This window comes from Choloepus didactylus, chromosome 13, assembly GCF_015220235.1.
Source record: "Choloepus didactylus isolate mChoDid1 chromosome 13, mChoDid1.pri, whole genome shotgun sequence".
In the NCBI taxonomy this organism is placed as follows: Eukaryota; Metazoa; Chordata; class Mammalia; order Pilosa; family Megalonychidae; genus Choloepus; species Choloepus didactylus.
The window spans coordinates 34,989,236-35,007,903 of record NC_051319.1 but is presented as its reverse complement, the minus strand read 5'-3'; the positions used below and the strand labels follow the sequence as shown (position 1 = coordinate 35,007,903).

The 18,668-nt window shown below is 40.7% G+C and overlaps 2 protein-coding genes across 4 annotated transcripts in view; one reads left to right on the top strand and one right to left on the bottom strand.

The window, feature by feature from the left end:
• The window catches only part of LOC119507661, a 73,658-nt gene extending 58,610 nt beyond the window's left edge, over nucleotides 1-15,048 (bottom strand). Inside the window, exons 1-3 of the mRNA XM_037800884.1 lie at nucleotides 14,990-15,048; nucleotides 14,485-14,907; nucleotides 13,224-13,307 (exon numbers count right to left, since the gene is read on the bottom strand). Coding sequence (XP_037656812.1) covers nucleotides 13,224-13,307; nucleotides 14,485-14,907; nucleotides 14,990-15,048 — 566 coding nt within the window. The remainder of the gene's footprint in view (nucleotides 1-13,223; nucleotides 13,308-14,484; nucleotides 14,908-14,989) is intronic.
• The window catches only part of ERAP1 (endoplasmic reticulum aminopeptidase 1), a 30,870-nt gene continuing 27,175 nt past the window's right edge, over nucleotides 14,974-18,668 (top strand). Inside the window, exon 1 of one of the 3 annotated variants that reach the window (XM_037801315.1) lies at nucleotides 14,974-15,245. In XM_037801315.1, coding sequence (XP_037657243.1) covers nucleotides 15,137-15,245 — 109 coding nt within the window. In that variant the 5' untranslated portion in view covers nucleotides 14,974-15,136. Of the gene's footprint in view, nucleotides 15,275-18,668 lie in introns of all 3 variants that reach the window. The other 2 variants (XM_037801316.1, XM_037801317.1) reach the window with 2 other exon arrangements.

The following is an 18,668-nucleotide window of genomic DNA, read 5'->3' as shown; positions in this document are numbered from 1 at the left end:
TCCCACCCTATTTTTCATTTAGTTTTTGTCCCCATTTTTCTACTCATCCATCCACACAAAGGGAGTGTGATCCACAAGGTTTCCACAATCACACTGTCATCCCTTGTAAGCTACATTGTTATACAGTCATCTACAGGAGTCCAGACTACTGGGTTGGAGTATGGTGGATTCAGGTATTTACTTCTAACTATTCCAGTACATTAAAACCTAAGAGGTGTTATCTATATAGTGCATAAGAATGTCCACCAGAGTGACCTCTTGACTCCATTTGAAATTTCTCAGTCACTGAAACTTTATTTCGCTTCATTTTGCATCCACCCGGTGGTCAAGAAGATATTCTCAAGCCCACGATAGAAAGCATAATTTTGATTGGACATTTCCTAGGCTCAAGATGGTGAGCCAATAAATTTCCATTGTTTAAGCCAGCCCATTGCATTGTATTTGCTTTAGCAATGAGGAAACTAAAACAAATATTAATGGCATAGGTTGAAATCTTGTAAATAACCTCATATTGAATTTTGGAAATCCATTGTATTTTATTTAGTACATGAGAAAAACCAGGACTCTCCCAGCAGGGCAATGGTGCATGTACACATGGGTAAGTATTTTAGGAGGGGACCTGTTTTAGTTTCCTAGACTGCTCAAATACCATGAAATGGGTTGGGCTAAACAATGAGAATTTATTAGCTTACAATTTTTAGGCTAAAAGAAAGTCCAAATCAAGGCATTAAGGCGACACTTTCTCCTCAAAGACTGGAGTCAGAGGCTGGCTGCTGGCGAACTTTGAGCCCTAGCTTATCACAAGACAAGGCATATGGCAGTGTCTCCTGGTCTCTCCCTTCTCTTCCAGATTCCGTTGATGTTCAGCTTCTGGGGGCTCCCTCTGTGGCTTTCTCCCTCTCTGCCTGAATTTCATTCTGCTTATAAAGGGCTCCAGTAACGGGATTAAGACTCATCCTAACTGGGCTCGGCCACACCTTAACTGAAGTAACCTCATCAAAAAGTCTTACTTACAATGGGTTCACACCCACAGGAAGAGATTAAATTTAACCACGTTTTTCTGAGGCATATACTGCTTCAAACCACCACAGGACCCTAGGGTACTGTAGTGTTTGCTTAGTCATGAAAAAACACAATTGAAGTGTCAAGGAACACATTGTGAAGTTAGTTTTGATTGCCAACAAGTGAATATCCTCTTAAAATATAGATTTTTTCTTAAGCATAGAGTGGCCTTTGCCCCTCAGGTATCTAGAATTGCTGAAATGTATGCAGCATGTTCAAAATGAAGATATCCTATTCGCCTAGGATTATGTCGGTATGACTGTCACACAGAAGGATGGCTTTGAAGGATTCCCCTTCTCTCCATCACCTGGTGATTCTGTAATTATGATCCAAATGGCCCTTCCAAAATGACAGGTGCACCACTGTATTGTGTGTGTGTGACAAAACTGCTTGCTTATTTGGTAGATCTGTCTATGGTATATAATTTTAAAAATGAACTTCTAATGTCATCCATTCTCACTTATTTGTTTCATTTTTCTCTTAACATATATTTAAATAAGTTAAATCATTCATAACTGAGAATATAATATTTAAAAGACTGACACCTAATAAGTGTTCAATACTTATTATTACTAATACACATTTCTACTAAAGAGTTTTATATTCTTAGTAATCAATTGACACTCAATAGCCAGATTATAAACTTTTTGGAATGCATCAACTTTTACTTTGTAGGCATAAATAAAATGTAATGACCAATAAAAGACCTATAAATAAAAAGTTTGGTCCTATAATAGATAGGGACTAAAAATGTACTTGTAAACAGATATCATGAATGGCAGAAGAACTGTTATTTTTGTTTTCAATGGTTCAGTTCTCTATCCACTTATTAGAAAAATTTTATTTTTGTATAAATACCAAAAGAATTTCAGGCTAAAATTTAAAATAATTTACAAGATGAGTGTGGTTTATTTCTAATAGGCCTAATTTATCAGAATAGCTTTAAATAGGTTAGTCTGTGTATTGAAAACCGTATTTGGGAAAAAAATTAATGAAACCCAACAAATCTGATTTAAATTAACCTAGTAGAAAAAATAATGGTCAATGTTCCAGAACCCACTTATCTTCTTAAAACCTCCACGGGTTTCAACCAATACAGTATTCTCAGTGTTCTTTATTTAGATAAGCATTTGGGAATTTTAACTGGGGGGTGTGGGTGGTGGGTGTGTTGGGTAGCATGCAAGGGGTAGAAGGCAGGGGAAAAGGTGAGACGGAGGGGAAAAATGAAATGGAAACTACCATTCAAAGATTAAAAGCAGCAAATTCCAGAAAATATTTAAATATTTTTATTCCTTAAACAGTGAGGAGCATTTCAGTTTTATTTTTAACTTCTTAATCACTTGTCTTCGTACTTCCAAGTGACTTAAAAAAGGAAATAAAGGAAAACCTAACCATTGTAGCTAAGAACTAAAGGACTCACTAGCGCTATCTCAACAGCCTTTGCAGTTTCATCCAACACTGACTTCCCCTGCCTTTGCTTTATTAAAATCCAAGCAAAAACAAAGCAAAGATCTGTTTGCAGGGATGTGAGTTGGAGCTAGGAACAGAGCGAGGTCTCAGATCCAAAATTCTTGATGCAATTTTAAATGTTAACATTTAACGTTTTAAATTCCATCTATTCCCTCTTTCTTCCCCAAGACCACCTCATAAATACCTTGGGCATTTGAGCCTGTGGGAATAGAGGTAAGTATTATTTTTATAGCTATGACTTGCACTAATAAATATACCTAATAAACATTTCTATAACCAGTTTATTGTAATTTCAGGGTATAGTTTTCGTTACAGTTAGAGAAACAGATCAATCGCTAATGGCCAATTAATCTCAAAATAAGGGTAATCAATTTCGGGGGACATGGTGAGCTGGAGGTCCTCTTAGAGAAGAAAATCAACAACATTCAAGGCAGGGTTCAAAAATTCACACAGTATCAAGGGCCCCGTGTGTAATGGGAATATATGACACGGGGTTTGTATTATTTTTGTAAATGTGCTGTAAGTTTCAAAGTATTTCAAAATTAAAATTTAAAAAACAAATGGGCAAAGGACTCTAATAGACATTTAAAACCACAATGAGATACCACTTCACACTCACAAGGATGCTTATTATTTTTTTAAAAAAGGAGAATAACAAGTGTTGGTGAGGATGTGGGAAATAGGAATGTGACAGCATTGCTGGTGGGAATGTAAAGCCGTGCAGGTGCACTGGAAGGCAATTTGGCAGTCTCTCAGAAAGTTAAACGTAGAATTACCATATGAACTGGCAATTCCACTTCTAGGTATATATCCCAAATAACTGAAAGCATGTATTTGAACAGATATTTGCACACTGATGTTCATAGTGGCATTATTCAGAATTGCCAATATATGGAAGCCATCCAAGTGTTCCTCAATTGATAAATGGATAAAGAAATTGTGATACAATGAAATGTTATTCAGCAGTAAAAAAGAACGAAGTTGTGATACATGCTACAACATGGATAAACCTTGAAGTCATCATGTTGAGGAAAATAAACCAGACACAAAAGGACATACATTGTATGATCCCACTTATATGAAATACCTAGAATAAGCAAATTCTTGGAGACACAAAGTAGATTACAGATTACTAGGGGCTGAGAAGGAGTGAAGAACAAGGAATTATTGCTTAATATGTACAGAGTTTCTGTTTGGGGTCATGAAAAAGTTTTGGTAATAAATGATGTTGGTACAACATTGTGAATGTAATTAATATCATTGAAATGTAAAAAGGAAAGTGGTTAAAATGGAAAATTTGTGTTGTACTTATCTACACAACAAAAATTTTGAAAACAAACAAAACCAAAATACCACACAGCCACATCTGCTGAGCTTAGCTAGCTAAATTTAATCTACCACGTCACCCTTTTTGGGATTCCTTGTTTAAAGTAGTCCTATATAAAAAGGATACAAAGGAACAGGATTTATTTGGGGTGAAGAGTTTTATTTCCTTTGTTTTTCCTAAATAGATATCAGAAATAAACACAGCTTAGGGAAAGGACAGCCCAGTGTCTAGATAGGAGTAATTAGCAACTTAATTGAAGTTTCTGAAAGTTCCTCCTGTCCAATTTCTCTGCCATGCTAGTTTGCCACAACACCTAAAGTTGCATTAGTAAGGTCACTAGGCTTGTTAAAATTTGTGTATGTGTGAGTGTGTGCGTGTGTGTGTGTGTTGGGGAGGATGGCCTCAATTCAAGAGCACACATGTGAATCTGGCAGATATTTAGTTGCAACATAGAAGACAGCATACAGTAAGGCCATGTCAAAAATGAAAAAGCACCAGATTTCATGTAGTACAGGCATTTCAAAAGAAACAAAACTCTTCAGCCCATCAGAAACATGGACAGCAATCAGGGATGTACAAAGAAGGAAAGCCAGGTGACTTGGCATGGGAAATGGGTGCCACATCAAATAACTAAACTAAACTAATGCTACTGAGCATCTGTTCTATACCACATTCTGTGCTTGGTGCTGGTTAAGACAAAGATAAATAAGATATGGATCCATCCAGCAGGTAAGACAGACTTGTAGTTAACAATTTTTCATCAATTCCATAATTGATGATGTTTCACATTTAAACATATTTGAAATTTTTTTTAAAGTCAGTTGACTCTTTTATTTTTATCAAGAATGAACAAGTTCAGTTTTGGTGGAGGAGTAGATCTGATTTACAGGAGCCAGTTTAGAGGGAGGTAGCAAACCTTAGTGCTGAGGGAAGGACAAGGAGAGTCAAGCTTAAAATCAAACATCTAGACCATCTCAGTTATATAGGAAGCAGCAATGGAAAGATCATTGAGAACAGATTTGAAATTGATGGCACCTCACAATTTTATGGGCATCAATCTTCTTTTTCTTTTACAGTGCTAAATGAAATAATTGCATGTGTTACAATGAAAGAAATATAGTAACTATATTTGACATACTACTAACTAGTAGGAGGAACAATAGTTAAAATATGTAGATGGTAACGAACTATTGACAACTTTTAACCAAGGGACTAACATGTGAGAACTCTGTATCCATTTTTCTTTCCTTCCTCTTGCTTTCTCCCTTCTTTTATTCAGCAGTGATTTATGGAGCACATTCAATAGGACGTGTTCTCTGTTAGATCCCGGGAAATAAATGGCGAAAAAAAGAGACACCAATTCTGGCCTTATGGAACTTATGAACTAGATAAGGAGACTGACCAAAGACCAAGGAAATGGGATATTCTTTTAAAGGAATAAAAATTGTGATTAAAGCTGTGTTAAAGAATGAAGTGTATTTATAAAGAATCTACTTTTGATAAGGTAGTCAGGGAAGTTGGTATATTTAAATTGAAGTCCAATTATTTGCAGGAGGGAAGACAGAGTTTTCCAGACTGAGAGAAGAGCATGTGTGAGGCAAAAAAAAAATGCCTACTGTGTGCTGTGGAAATTAAAGAAGTTCAGAATGGTAGAAATCTAGCAATCAGTAGAGAGATTAAATTTAAAGGAGGGCAGGGGCTAGCTCACATTGGGTCTTATAGACCTGCAGAAGTGTTAAGGGAAGCCATGGAGGGGTTTAAAGCAGGAAACTGTGATCCAACTTATGCGTGGAGACAAACCTCCTGGACCAGCAGAAGAGACATTTTGGCCTTGGTTAAGGCATTACCAAGATCTAGAGCAGGGCCAGGCACCTGAGGCCAAACCTAGTTTGCCAGAGGAGAATATGAAGGATCTAGATTCTGAGGTAATTTGTATTCTTAAGTGGGCTTGTGTTCTGGTTTGCTAATGCTGCCAGAATGCAAAGCACCAGAAATGGATTGGCTTTTATAAAAGGGGGTTTATTTGGTTACAAAGTTACAGTCTTAAGACCATAAAGTGTCCATAAACAAAGGGTACCTTCACTGGAGAAAGGCGATTGGCATCTGGAAAACCTCTGTTAGGTGAGAAGGCACGTGACTGGCGTCTGCTCACTTGCAGGTTGCGTTTCAAAATGGCATTCACCAAAATGTCTGCATCAGCTTCCAACAGTCATCTTCAAAATGTCTCTCTCAACTCCAGCTAGCTATGAGTTCCTTCTGTCTCAGTTCCTGTGAGTTCTTCAGTGTTCCTCTTGGCTGTAGCAAGCTTGCTTCTTTTGACTGAGCTTATATAGTGCTCTGGTACACTAATCAAGGCCCATGCTGAATGGGTGGAGTCACCCCTCCATGGAAACTATCCAATCACAGTCATCACCCACAGTTGGGTGGGTCACATCTCCATGGAAACACTCAAAAGAATTACAATCTAATCAACACTAATGCATCTGCCCACACAAGATTGCATCAAAGATAATGGCCTTTTTGGGGGACATAATACATCCAAACTAGCACAGCTTGGCTGAACATTTGATCAGGCTTTGGATGAGAATGCTAATTTTTAAATGCCATCCAAAAGGCTGGCAACACTGTGCCTAAATTAAATAGTCATGATGGTTGTTGGTACAGAGGACACTGGACCATCAATCTTCCTCATTTATACTCATAAAAGGTTTAGACAGGATAAAAATTTGGTGTTACATTCTCCTCCAAACTCAGTCTAACTGAACTCAACACCCCTCTGAATCAACCTTGCTATAGCTGGTCAGGGTAGGGAAGGAGAGAAGCAAGGGGAAGATGGGTCACTTGTAGTAACTCGAGCTCAGCTGTTTCTTCAGGCAGAAAAGGACTTACTAAAGCAGTGATGACTGGTTCTGTACTGGCTCCCAGGGCGGGAGCACCCATCTGTGGGTCCCCAGAGAGCTGACTGTCAAGGAAGGGGTCTCTCAGGAGTCACCAAACAATCCTGTTAATCTACTGTTGGAGCACATGGGGAGAAACTAACTTGGAGAGGTCATTGGATCCCATAGGAAGACATGGCAATGCTGAATCAGAGGCAAAACAAATCCAGGCCAGCCAATAAAGGAAATGCCAGGGAATTATGAGAAAGATGGAAATTTCATTGTAGACTACACTCAAAAAGACCCTTAGTGATTTAAATATATTTGCAATGCTTTATATCTTAAGCTGAGTTCAAGGTCAAAGATACATCATGTATTGTTCAACTATTTCATATATATATACATATATATATATATATATATATATGTATATATATATATGACAAAGCTAAAATATGCTTGGGTTGAGGTGGATCTCAGGAAATCAGAGAGAGATCAGACATGAAATCACTCTGGTTTCTCAGAAGGCTAGGCTCAGTTGGTAACTATATCCCTTCCTGCTCTCAGAGAAGTGAAGAGTTGAGGGATGAATGGGAATTAATTAAAAGAAGTTGGTACTGGAGATAATTTAGGCAGCTAGAATAATACGTAGTAAGATTGTGGAGTCAGAGGAAGCATGGTGCAATTGAAGAATTAAAAAGCTGGTGCAGCTGCACTGCAGAGAGAAGGGAGAAAAATGAGACTCTTGAAATATAGGTAGAGGATGGGGGGAAGAAAGAACACAGGGTCTTGTCTTGCAGGGGAGAGAAACAGGGAAAGGGACTTATAGTCATTGACCTGCTTTCTTCCTTCCCTGACTATGCTAAAAGTTGTATCCTCTGGTGACTCAGAGGGGCAGGGAAGAGAGAAATTAATAAGAGGCTTTTTCTTCCCAATCTGGGTCAAAGTGAAAGACTGTAAATCCCAAAGACAGAGGAGACAAGTGTACCACTTGGTGCCTGTGTCCCTAGGGAGGCCCGAAGACCTCAGAAACGATGGGCACTTGCTGCATCTAAGAAAGATGGGTTCTAGTCACAAAGATTTCTGTGTCTCAGCAAGGCCCGGAGGCAGCAGAGCCCCTGGACATGAAGCCTGGGAGAGTGGGTACCTCCATGGTAACCAATGGGCACCTGTGACCAGGGTCAACTCTGTGACACTTTGGCAGTGCTTAAGACTGTCGGCTCTGGTAGAGTCCTGGGCTAAGGGTGGAATGAAGCCAATAATCATTGAGGCTTGATTTCCTACCAGCCTGGTAGGATGGGACCCTGGAATGGAATTTAATTTAGATAAAATAACAAAATGTAATAGTTCTTGCACATTTTAGTGAGGAACAAAGATTCTTGTCCATTTTAAGAGGAAACTTTGCTGCATGGAATGGATTGGAAAGAGATAAATGCAGAAATAGGGAGAATTTGGAGGCTTTTGTAATGTCTAGGCAAGAAACAGGGTGGACTTGGATTAGGGTGATGGCAGAGAAAACGGTGAGAAGAGGAAAGGTGAGAAATGGTGTTGAAAACTCCTGGTCCCTATTATGGAGAGACCCTCAAGGTGGTCTCCACGATCCTTGCCTCCTAGTGTCCAGGTGCTTGCATGGTCCCTTCCCTGTGGGCAGGACCTGCCACTTGCTTCTAACTCACAGAATATGGCAAAGGTGACCAGATGTATGCGATTACATCATGAGTACATAGATGGCAATGCTCATCTTGCTGGAGGCTCCCCCTCCCTTGCTTGCATTGATGAAGTAGACAGCAATTTTAAGGGACCCCACATGGTAAAGAATGGCAGGTGGTCTCTAGGAGATGAGGGGAGGCCACTTGCCCACAGTCAGCAAGAAATTGAAGTGCTCAGTTGTACATCCTCACAGAGCTGAATTCTGTCAGCAGCCTGAGTGAGCTTGGAAGCGGATCCTTCCCCAGTCAAGCCTCAGATGAGACTGCAACCCTGGATAATTGATACCTTGGGTGCAGCCTTGTGAGACCCTAAGCAGAAGACCCAGTTAAGCTTTGCCTTAGATCTAGATCCACAGAAACTGCATGTTGTTTTAAGATGCTGAATTGGTGGTAATTTATTATATCATATAGAAAATTAGTACCATTCCCTAAAAAGCTCCTGTCTCTTCCCACCCCCAGGCAAATTCAAAGTCCCTCTTGAGAAATGTTTGCCTTCTACTTGCTCTCCCTTTCCACTTGTTCATTTGGCTGAATCTAGTTGTAGCCTGTCTGCTTAAGTCCCAATATTTGGATCTCTTTCTTGGTTCTAGCTGGAATGATACTTTGTCTCGATTTTATACAGTGTTCTGGGCTCACTTTTGCCCCTGGACAAGGTTTTTAATTTGGCTTTTTTTCCCATGATGGGGGGTGTTCTGTCTCCATCCCTACCTGAACTCTGGCACCATGGTTTAGATTTCTGGGCCGCATGCTTGCCTAGAAGGATGGTTTAGACAGATGACAGTATGGAAAACAGATTGAAGAGGGGGAAAGAGAATGGAAGTTAAGGTAAGAGGATACTGTAATTGTCCAGGTGAGATAACTAAAGCTGGTTAGAGGCAACAGGAATGGGGAGGCAGGGAAGCTTCAAGACACTCTATCGAGGTAATATTCACAGGGCCTGGTGAGGCTGAGTGGTAAAGGGATGAAGGGTCCCAGGTGATGCTGATGCATTAGTGGCATCTAGCTTGGGCGACTGAGTGGAAGGCAGGACAATAACCACATTTGAAACAGTAAATCCTCCACTGATTCCTTTTAAACTAATATGGTGCACAAGTAAACCTACATGAGGAAAGATTTAAAAAGCATGGGCACTGTGTTCAGAATTCATCCTGGTCCTGCCACTAACCTGGTTCTGTTGCTTCCCAGATATGTATCCTGCTGGTTACTTATTTTTCAAAGCTTCAGTTTTCTCATCTGTAAATGGAAGCAATAAAGGTATTTACCTCATAATATTGTGAGAATTAAATTAGATACTGTTCTGGTTTGCTAATGCTGCCAGAATGCAAAACACCAGAAATGGATTGGCTTTTATAAAAGGGGGTTTATTTGGTTACACAGTTACAGTCTTAAGGCCATAAAGTGTCCAAGGTAACAAATCAACAATCGGGTACCTTTATTGGAGGATGGCCAATGGCATCCGGAAAACCTCTGTTAGCTGGGAAGGCACGTGGCTGGTGTCTGCTCCAAGTTCTGGTTTCAAAATGACTTTCTCCCAGGTTGCGTTCCTCCCTAGGCTTCAGCTTCTCAAAAATGTCACTTTTAGTTGCTCTTGGGGCGTTTGTCCTCTCTTAGCTTCTCTGGAGCAGAAATCTGCTTTCAAAGGCCATCTCCAAAATGTCTCTGTAAGCTGAAGCTCCTCTCTCAGCTCCTGTGCATTCTTCAAAGTGTCCCTTTTGGCTGTAGCAAGCTCACTCCTTCTGTCTGAGCTTATATAGTGCTCCAGTAAACTAATCAAGGCCCATGCTGAATAGGTGGGGCCATGCCTGCACGGAAATTATCTAATCAGAGTTATCACCTACAGTTGGGTGGGACGCATCTCCATGGTAACACTCAAAGAATTACAATCTAATCAACACTAATATGTCTGCCCACATAAGACTGCATCAAAGAACATAGCTTTTTCTGGGGGCATAATATATACAAACTGGTACAGATACCTAATAAAAAGTGTTTGGCATGTGGCTTAGCACACAGCAAGTTCTCACTATATACCAGTTCTTATTAGTGAGACATACCCTCATGCTTTTATCAGTCTTGGATTTCCTGTTGCCTTGGGGTCTCCTTTTTGGACTCCACATCTCTTATTTTTCACTTAGCTCCTAGGTTAGATTTGTTTCACTTGCATTGAATTTGGCACTTGGTTTAGGTCTAGGATATAACTTCTAGTATCCAGTTATAAACAAGAAATACCTTTATTAATTGCCCTTGCTCCCTTCCTGTGCTTCCCCAAGACCTTTTGGGACTGAATGTCCAGGGGTGCCTTTTGTCCAGATCTGCCATCAGGGAGAGGGCTCACAAAGGCAACACAGAAGGAGAATATGAGTTTGTGAGGGATGAGGGCAGTTTCTTTTGGAGCCTTCTAAAGTGTTGATGGAACACCCAAGAGTGCTTTCCAGAGTAAGCAGTATTTATACAGATCTAGATTTTAGGAGAGAAATCAAAGTAAATATAGATAGATGGATGGAGAGAAGGATAGATAGACAGACAGACAGATAGATAGATAGATAGATAGATAGATAGAGGTTTGGAATTATTATTATGAAAGTGGTATCTCTGAAGCCAAGGGAGGTGAGAGATTGCAAGAAGGAAGACGATATAAACAACATCAAATACTACATGAAAACCAGGATAAAGAATGGGAAAATACCACTTGATTGGGCAACCAACCGAGTAGCATTTGCTTGTTTGCAATTTTATAAAGACATGGCTTTCTTTTTTTAAAGACAAATGAAAGAAAATCTCATTTTCAGAATTATTAGCAATTTATATCCGAAAAACTCCATCTAAAAAATTACTCATGTGTTATACTATCCTCCACAGCTTAAAGAAAATTAGTAATGTTTATACTAGAGCAGACTTAAGACCATGTCCCAAGACTCAAGTCTCAAATACCACTCGAGTATATATTTTCTCCCAAAGAATGCAGTAAAATAAACTTTAAAAACTTTAAGTGCTCTCTTTAAGATCCTTAACGAAATTCTAGAAATGAAGCTTGAAATTTTTTGAGGTTTTAATCACCTTAGAAAGTGACTGTCTGTGATGATGAAAAGGGAGTAAAAGAATTGGTTGGGATGGGTGACAGGGCAGGCCCACTCACTGGTCAAGTGACTTTGTCTCTCAGTTCATGTAATTCTAATTCATGCCTCAGTAAAATTACAAACTACTTGTGTTCTAGACATTCAGGTGACCCAATATAGTCAAAACCATGAATATTAAATCCATGGATGCTTGAAGTCTACCATATGCTCAATCTTCTAATGATATTCTGAAAGGCAACTATTTCCACTCAGAAAACATTAGAATATGGTGCTTGGAAAGGCATATGTCAATCCTGGGAATTCAGAATTCATCCTGAAATTAAACCCTCCTTGAGAGTGATTATTTTGTACTCTGCATTCATAAATGCTGATCTGACCTGGTTCTATAGTGTTTGAAATGACATGACCCCTCCCCTTTTCCTGGTCTCACAGTTTTCTTTAGCTCTTCCCCACTGCCAGCAAAACATCTGGGGCTGTCCACACTATACAGCTGGAAGTTGTAGAGTGAAAATATGGTGATTGTGTTACATCAGTTGTCAGCCAATCTTTTTTAAAAAAGTGAGTTTTTCTTAGCGTCTACTTATTTGAACTTGAATGACATGATCAAAATCACTTAAATCAAGTCTGTTGATTTGAAATTTAGTTCAGGTTTAGGTCAACTTCAAACAATATATGGAAAAAATCTCATTTTTTTCCCCATGGGACACAAAGGACACTGCCTTCCTTCAAGTGATTACTGGAACTATCAGGTTATAAATTTGAGACTGTGATTCATTAGGACTCTTGAAATTTCATGCAACTAATCCCCAAATGATACAATTAGAATAATCCAAAGGGAGGGTTCATTGGAAGTGTGTTGGGTGGCTCACAGAACTAAAAGAATAGCTATAGAAATGGGATAACTTTGGGCCCTAAGGGTGATATCAGAAATCAGCCTCTCAAATTCTGTCTCTTATTTCTTCTTCTTTCTTTGGTGTTGGCTTCATTCTCTTGGCCATCGTCCCACAGTGGGGATTAACTCTAGACCCATATTCTTACAGTATTGGTACCTCAAAGGGTGGGGGAAAAGAGGCTTCCTTGACAGCTTCAGCCAGAATGATCATAGGCAAGGCTTCTGTTTGGCTTGGCTTTGGTCATGAGCCAATTCTTGGACCAGTCAGTCACTGTGGCCAGAGATTGGGGGTACTATGTTCATCTGAGACCAGAAGCAGAATCATGTGACAGTTCATTACCAGAAGGAGGGCAAGAAAGGATACTGAACAGAACTCATAAAAAAAGTGTCCCCAGAGAGATACTTTAGATTCCAAATCATAAACTGATTCTTGGTAATATGCTTATGTCACTAAGTTAAATGCTCATCACAATCTCTTCATGCCTCTCATTATCAAAGTCTGCAATTGATTTCCTAATTATTATTATTTTTGTCCACAAAAACAATCACAATAACTTGAGGCCACCTCTTTAGCATTTGTGGTGGATTTTGTGATACACTCACTCAGCGTCTCTTCCAACCTCCTTCCAGAATTCCTAACTTCACTGCAGAGTCTGGAAAGCTAAAATTTTATTTTGCAGACTCCCATGTTCTTAGGTTCCAAATGTGCTTTAGGCTCAACAAACAGAAGCACTGGTGGGAGATTTGAATTTGTTACTGGGTTAAGTGGGGAGAGAGGCATATGTTTTGCTGGGACAGACTGCAGCATACCTGATGTGGTGCTGAGGCCAGTAGCTGTGGTGGCAGCTTCTCAAATCGGCAGATGCCTTCTGGATTATGGCAGGAAAAGCAGCTCTGTTGGAGGTCAAGTTCTGCATTATGGCTTTGGTATCTGTTCCTGGAAGCTCAGTCTAGCATGTGTTTTTAAAGCCTCCCCAATGATTAGTAAGTCTTACAACAGCCTGCAATAAACCCTTTTCTGATTAAATACCTTGATTGGATGCTGTTCTCAGCAACTGAATCCTGATTAATACAACACAGAAATTAGTTTTTAAAATGTCACTGACTGTTTTAATAGTTTTATTTTTCCTTTCCATGTTTGGAATTGCATGGACACTAAACATGAAGTGAGGCTGGCATTATTCGAGCAGGTAAATTAGTTGGTGGCTATTTAGGCACAGGGAACACCTGCTGCAGTTCAACATGCCTATGCTGCAGTCTTCCATTTGCCTCCTCAGGTCTGTTCTCCACTTGCCTATTTCAACATTTTGACTGGAGAGAATATGCAAAAAAATAAAGTTTTTCAAAAGGAAGCAACCGATTAAAAAAAAAAATTTCAAAAATACTGTTCCAGTTAAATTAGAGGAGGGGTAGCAACAGACAAGATGAAATTTAACAAAGGATTATGAATACTGAATCTTGATATAATTTACTTTTTCTTAGTTGCTAGGGTATTAGAGTAGTTAGAAGGAAAGACTTGAAATGGTGAAACTGTAACCCATAGCATCCTTTGAAATTTGTTCTATAGCTACTTGTTAAATAGTAATTTGAAAATTATACCTTTATGTATATATGTTAGATTTCACAATAAGGAAATGACTGAAACTATGGTACTATAACTCATAATAACTTTGGAAATTTCCTATTTATCTACTAGTTGATAAATCATGCTCTGAAAAATATTACCTTTTTGTATGTATGTTCTATTTCAAAATAAGGAAATAACTGAAACTGTGGAATTGTAACCTACAATATTCTTTGAAATTTGCTAACTACTTGCTAAATTGCACTTGGAAAGTTATCACTTTTATGTATATATGTTATATTCTACAATTTAAAAATACGATTAAAAAAATACTGTTCCAGTGACTTGGAACCCCCAGTTCTCAAAAGAAGGGGGATAGAAGAAATTGGTTTGAGGAAGCCTAAGTATAGTAGTATGAGAAGGGTCGCACTCCCGTAGGAACCAAGGTCCACCTACCAACTTGTAGCATTTAGTGAATTTGAACGTTTGTGCTTTCCTGGCTCTTACCTTGAAGTATTTAAAGATGGGCTTCTTGGAGATTTCATCCAGTCTTGAGGTTCTAAGGGGACTGAAAGACGGGCAATTTGTTTTGAAAGAGCAGTTTTAATGTGAGGAGCAGAAAATCCTTGAGGGCCAGTGCCCTTGGTGGGAAAGTTCTGGGGGCCATCTTTAGTCCACCCTCCTCTGTGGCGGCTCTTTCTGGAAACACTCTGCACTGCAACCGCAGGTTCACCATTTCGCAACAACGAATTCTGCTGTGTTCCTGCTTCTTTCTGAGGCGGGCCAACAGCTCTTAGTCTATTTGCAGAAACGAGATGGTGGACACCTCCTAAATCCAATGAGCGTCGAGCCCGCCCAGGCAAGATGGACAAGGGAGCTCCCGACCCGCTGGATCCCTTGGAGGGGCCTGCTTGTCCCACGCCTGTGTTCCTCTAATGGTTAAGCAGTGAAAGTATACCTCAGAAGACAACATAGAGAAAATGATTCGCGGTCAGAAAGGGGAGCTCCTCACTGCCTTATCCCCCGTGGATTCCAGCCGCGCAGCTTCCCCCGCGTGTAGCACTCATTCATGCCTTGAAAGGGAGGCCTCTCTCGCTCAGACCCACTCCCTGGTTTCCCCTTCCCCAGGCTCCCGCCTCCGCCCGCGGCTCCCCGGTAAATGCCACGAGGGCTCGGGCCTCCGCGCTCCTGCCGAGCCTCCTGCAGCTACCCAGGGTTCCACTTTCACTTTCGGTTCCCGGGCCCCCGAGGCAGGCGGCGGCAGGAAGGTGAGCGGCTCCGGCCCCAGACCCTCCAGGTACAATGCGCCCCTCCCCAAGTCTCCCCGCGGGGTTCGGGGCTGCGGGGTCAGAGAGAGCGCAGCCGGGCGAGGAAGCGGGCAGCGGGGCTGCGATGCGTCGCTGGGGCCTGGGTTCGAGTCCGCCGAGAGGGCGGTCGGTCTGCGGCCCACCCAGTCCTCCAGCTTGACCCTGGGAGAAGGCAGCGGGCGCGTGGCCGGCGCGCCTGCCCTGTTCGCTGCCCCGGCCACGCCACTTTCCAGCTGGCGGGGGGCTCTCTCTGCGCTCGTCTTGGCGGCAGCATTCCTGCCAGCGGCACCACCCTCCCCAACTCCAGAGTAGGGCCAAATGGAGGGGCCCGGGGGTGACGGTGGGATTAGGCCTTTGTGCGTCCAGGCAGGGCACCTTGCGGATGGTTGCCAGAGAAACGAGCGTGGCGTAGCGTTAGCCGTTAGGGTGGGCGTGGGCGATGTTCTGGAATCAGCGGCCGCGTGTGTCCTGAGCGTCACCTATCTCCCTGCTTCTCCTGCACTTCTTGTTCAGCAGTTAACTCCTTCCTTCGCTTCTGGCTCGAGCAGGGTTTGATTCACAATAAGCTCTCGCATTTGAACAAATTGGCCTTTCCTATCTGGATGCTTCACTGGCCAGGTGGGCCTACAAGTTAATTTCCTAAGAGGAAGGGGAAGAAAAAACACTTCCTTAACCTTTTCATTTACGTTCTTTGTGTAGGCCAGGGTGGGAAAGAAATGCTGTTTTCTATTAAATGCCCAGAGTATTTGCTCTCAACTCTGGAAGCAATCAACAGTTAAAAACACAAATTTAAAAAACTGGCCAGAGTTGTCTCTTTCCCTGAGGATCTGGAATTGTGCTAAGTGGCATGTTTTCAGGTGGGCCTTAACCTGGATTGAAAGTGAGACCTGAAGCAAAGACCCCAGCTAAGCCATACCCAGATTTCTGATCCACAGAAATTGAGATAATAAATATGTGCTGTTTTATGCTGCTAAAACAAACAAGCATCTTATCTCTCTGTATATTCAACTTCCTGCTTGATATTTTTCCTTGGATATCATGTCATAGACATCTTAAATTAAGCATTTAAAAATGAACTCTTGATTCTCCCTCCTCCCTTTAAAATTTGTTCCTCGATGGACCTTCTCCGTTGCAGTAATGGGCATCTCCGTCTACCCATATATTCATTCCAGAAACCTGGGAGCTGTCCCTGGTACAGTCTTTCTCTGCCCTCTGTCTTCCAATCCACCCTAAATGTAGATGTGGAATCCATTCATTTCTCTCTCTTTGATAGCACCCCAGTACAAGCCACTAGCCTACCTTGTCTATACTGCTTCCGAGAACTTCTTCACTGGTCTTCTGGCCTTCACTCTTGCTCTGTTGTAGTCCTCCACTTTTTGCACAACAACCAGTGCAATCTTAAAACAAGCACTGGATCACAAAGACCTCCTGGCTCAAAACGTGTATTTAAATGTGATCCAAAATATTTAACTTGCCTACAAGGTTGTGAGGTCGTCTAGCCCCTGCCCACCTCTGCAGCCTTGTATTGTGCCCTGTGTGCTGTGCTGCAGGCTCACTGGCCTTCATAACTAGTAGTTCTCTCTAGTTCTCTCTAGTTCTATCTGCCTGTGAGTTACCACATTGCTTCTGTTCCTTGTCCTTCTCACTTTTAGCTAACTTGCATTTGTTCTTTTAGTCTCAGGTAAGTTATCCTCACCACCTGATGTAAATTGCTCTGCCTTGTTATTTTTTTCTTAGTATGTGTGAGTTTGTTTCCTTTCTAGTCTTTTTCACAGTTTTTTAACTATATATTTGTGTGTGTGTTAATTTGTTAAAAATCTATCCTCCCCAGTGCTCTCGTAAGCTCTGAGATCCAGGATCTTGTGGTGTCTTGTATTGCTAATGCATAATGAAAAACATGGCACGTCATAGGCCCTCAATAAATATTTGTGGAATGAACAATTGGAGATATTTTAACTCATTTAATCCTCACAACAATCCTGTGAGAGAGATATTATTATTTCATTTTACACATGAAGAGAATGAAGCTGGCATTAAATCATTCGCCCAAGGTCATACAGAAGGTGGGAGAGTAAGAACTCAAAGCCAGGTTTTCTGAGTGTAAGCGTGATTATATATATATATATATATATATGATGTAAAATTATTAAGAATAAAAATAATATATATACAAATATAAATATATATATTTTAATTATATATATATATTAATCGCATTGAAGAAAAAATACTAGAGACTACCTTAGGTTGGGTTCTTAAATAAAAGTATCCATTACAAGACTTGATAATGTGCAAAAAAAATACTAGAGACTACCTTGGGTTGGGTTCTTAAATAAAAGTATCCATTACTTTATCTGGGGAGAAGTGCTGGGCACATATTGAGAACAACTAAAGCCCATGGCTGGATCTTAGGATGTATGTAGAGGGCTTATGGGAGATAAGGCTGGAGCCTTAGTTTCTTAGGCTGCCATACACAGTGCTTAGGTGGCCCAGCCAAAAATTCAGAGGGAGAGGGAAGCTTTTGAAGAGTTATGTTTTAGGCAAATTGTTCAATCCGAAGGCTTAGGGGAGGGGACTGCAATTCAATCCTTTAGTGTCAAACATTCAGCAAGTACCTATGATGTACCAAATCCATAAGACTGGTCCTTGCCACAGGGTATTGGTAATTTAGTAAAGAGAAGCAGAATGTAAAAAAAGAAAAAAATAGGTTCAGTGAGGTGTTTACAGGTTCTGAGAATTCCTGTCCAGCATTCAGTGGAGTGCAAAATTTAGTGGTTTTTAATGATTGTTGCTAATTATGCATTTCTTCTTACTAGTTAAGTTAATTATACACGTTGAGTAATTTTTCCTTCAGGAAAAAGTTAGTACTCAAAAAACATTGCATCATTTATCCATTTACTGGTGAGGAATAAATTCTGACATTTGTGCTGTTGTTATGCTGAAAACCAAAGCTCAGAAGAAGTTTATTTATTACTAAATAAAGCAGCACTAGTGCGGAGCAGAACTAAAATGAAGTTATTGCTCAAAGGGGCTGGGTTTGGGGAGAAAATTTATAAAGAGAGGACATGGGGGGCATGGAGAAGGACAAGGAAGATGTGAGTTACCAGGGAAGAATGGGCTGCCTTTGGGTCATAGTCCGTTAGTAAGCAACCTCAAGGTTTGTTATCTGGTGAAGATTAGCAGACTTGTTGGCATCAGTTTGACTCATTTTATTACAGCAAAGAAACTTTGTCAGCACTGCGAGGGATCTTTGGCATGTCACCCTGCCTCAGTTGTTTTTGTTTCTTCTCTCTAGTTTCCTGTGTAAGGGGAGTTTTAAGCAAGATCAAGATGATTAGTAAAGCTATTTACCATTTCCAACTTCACACTGTATTACATGTCCCA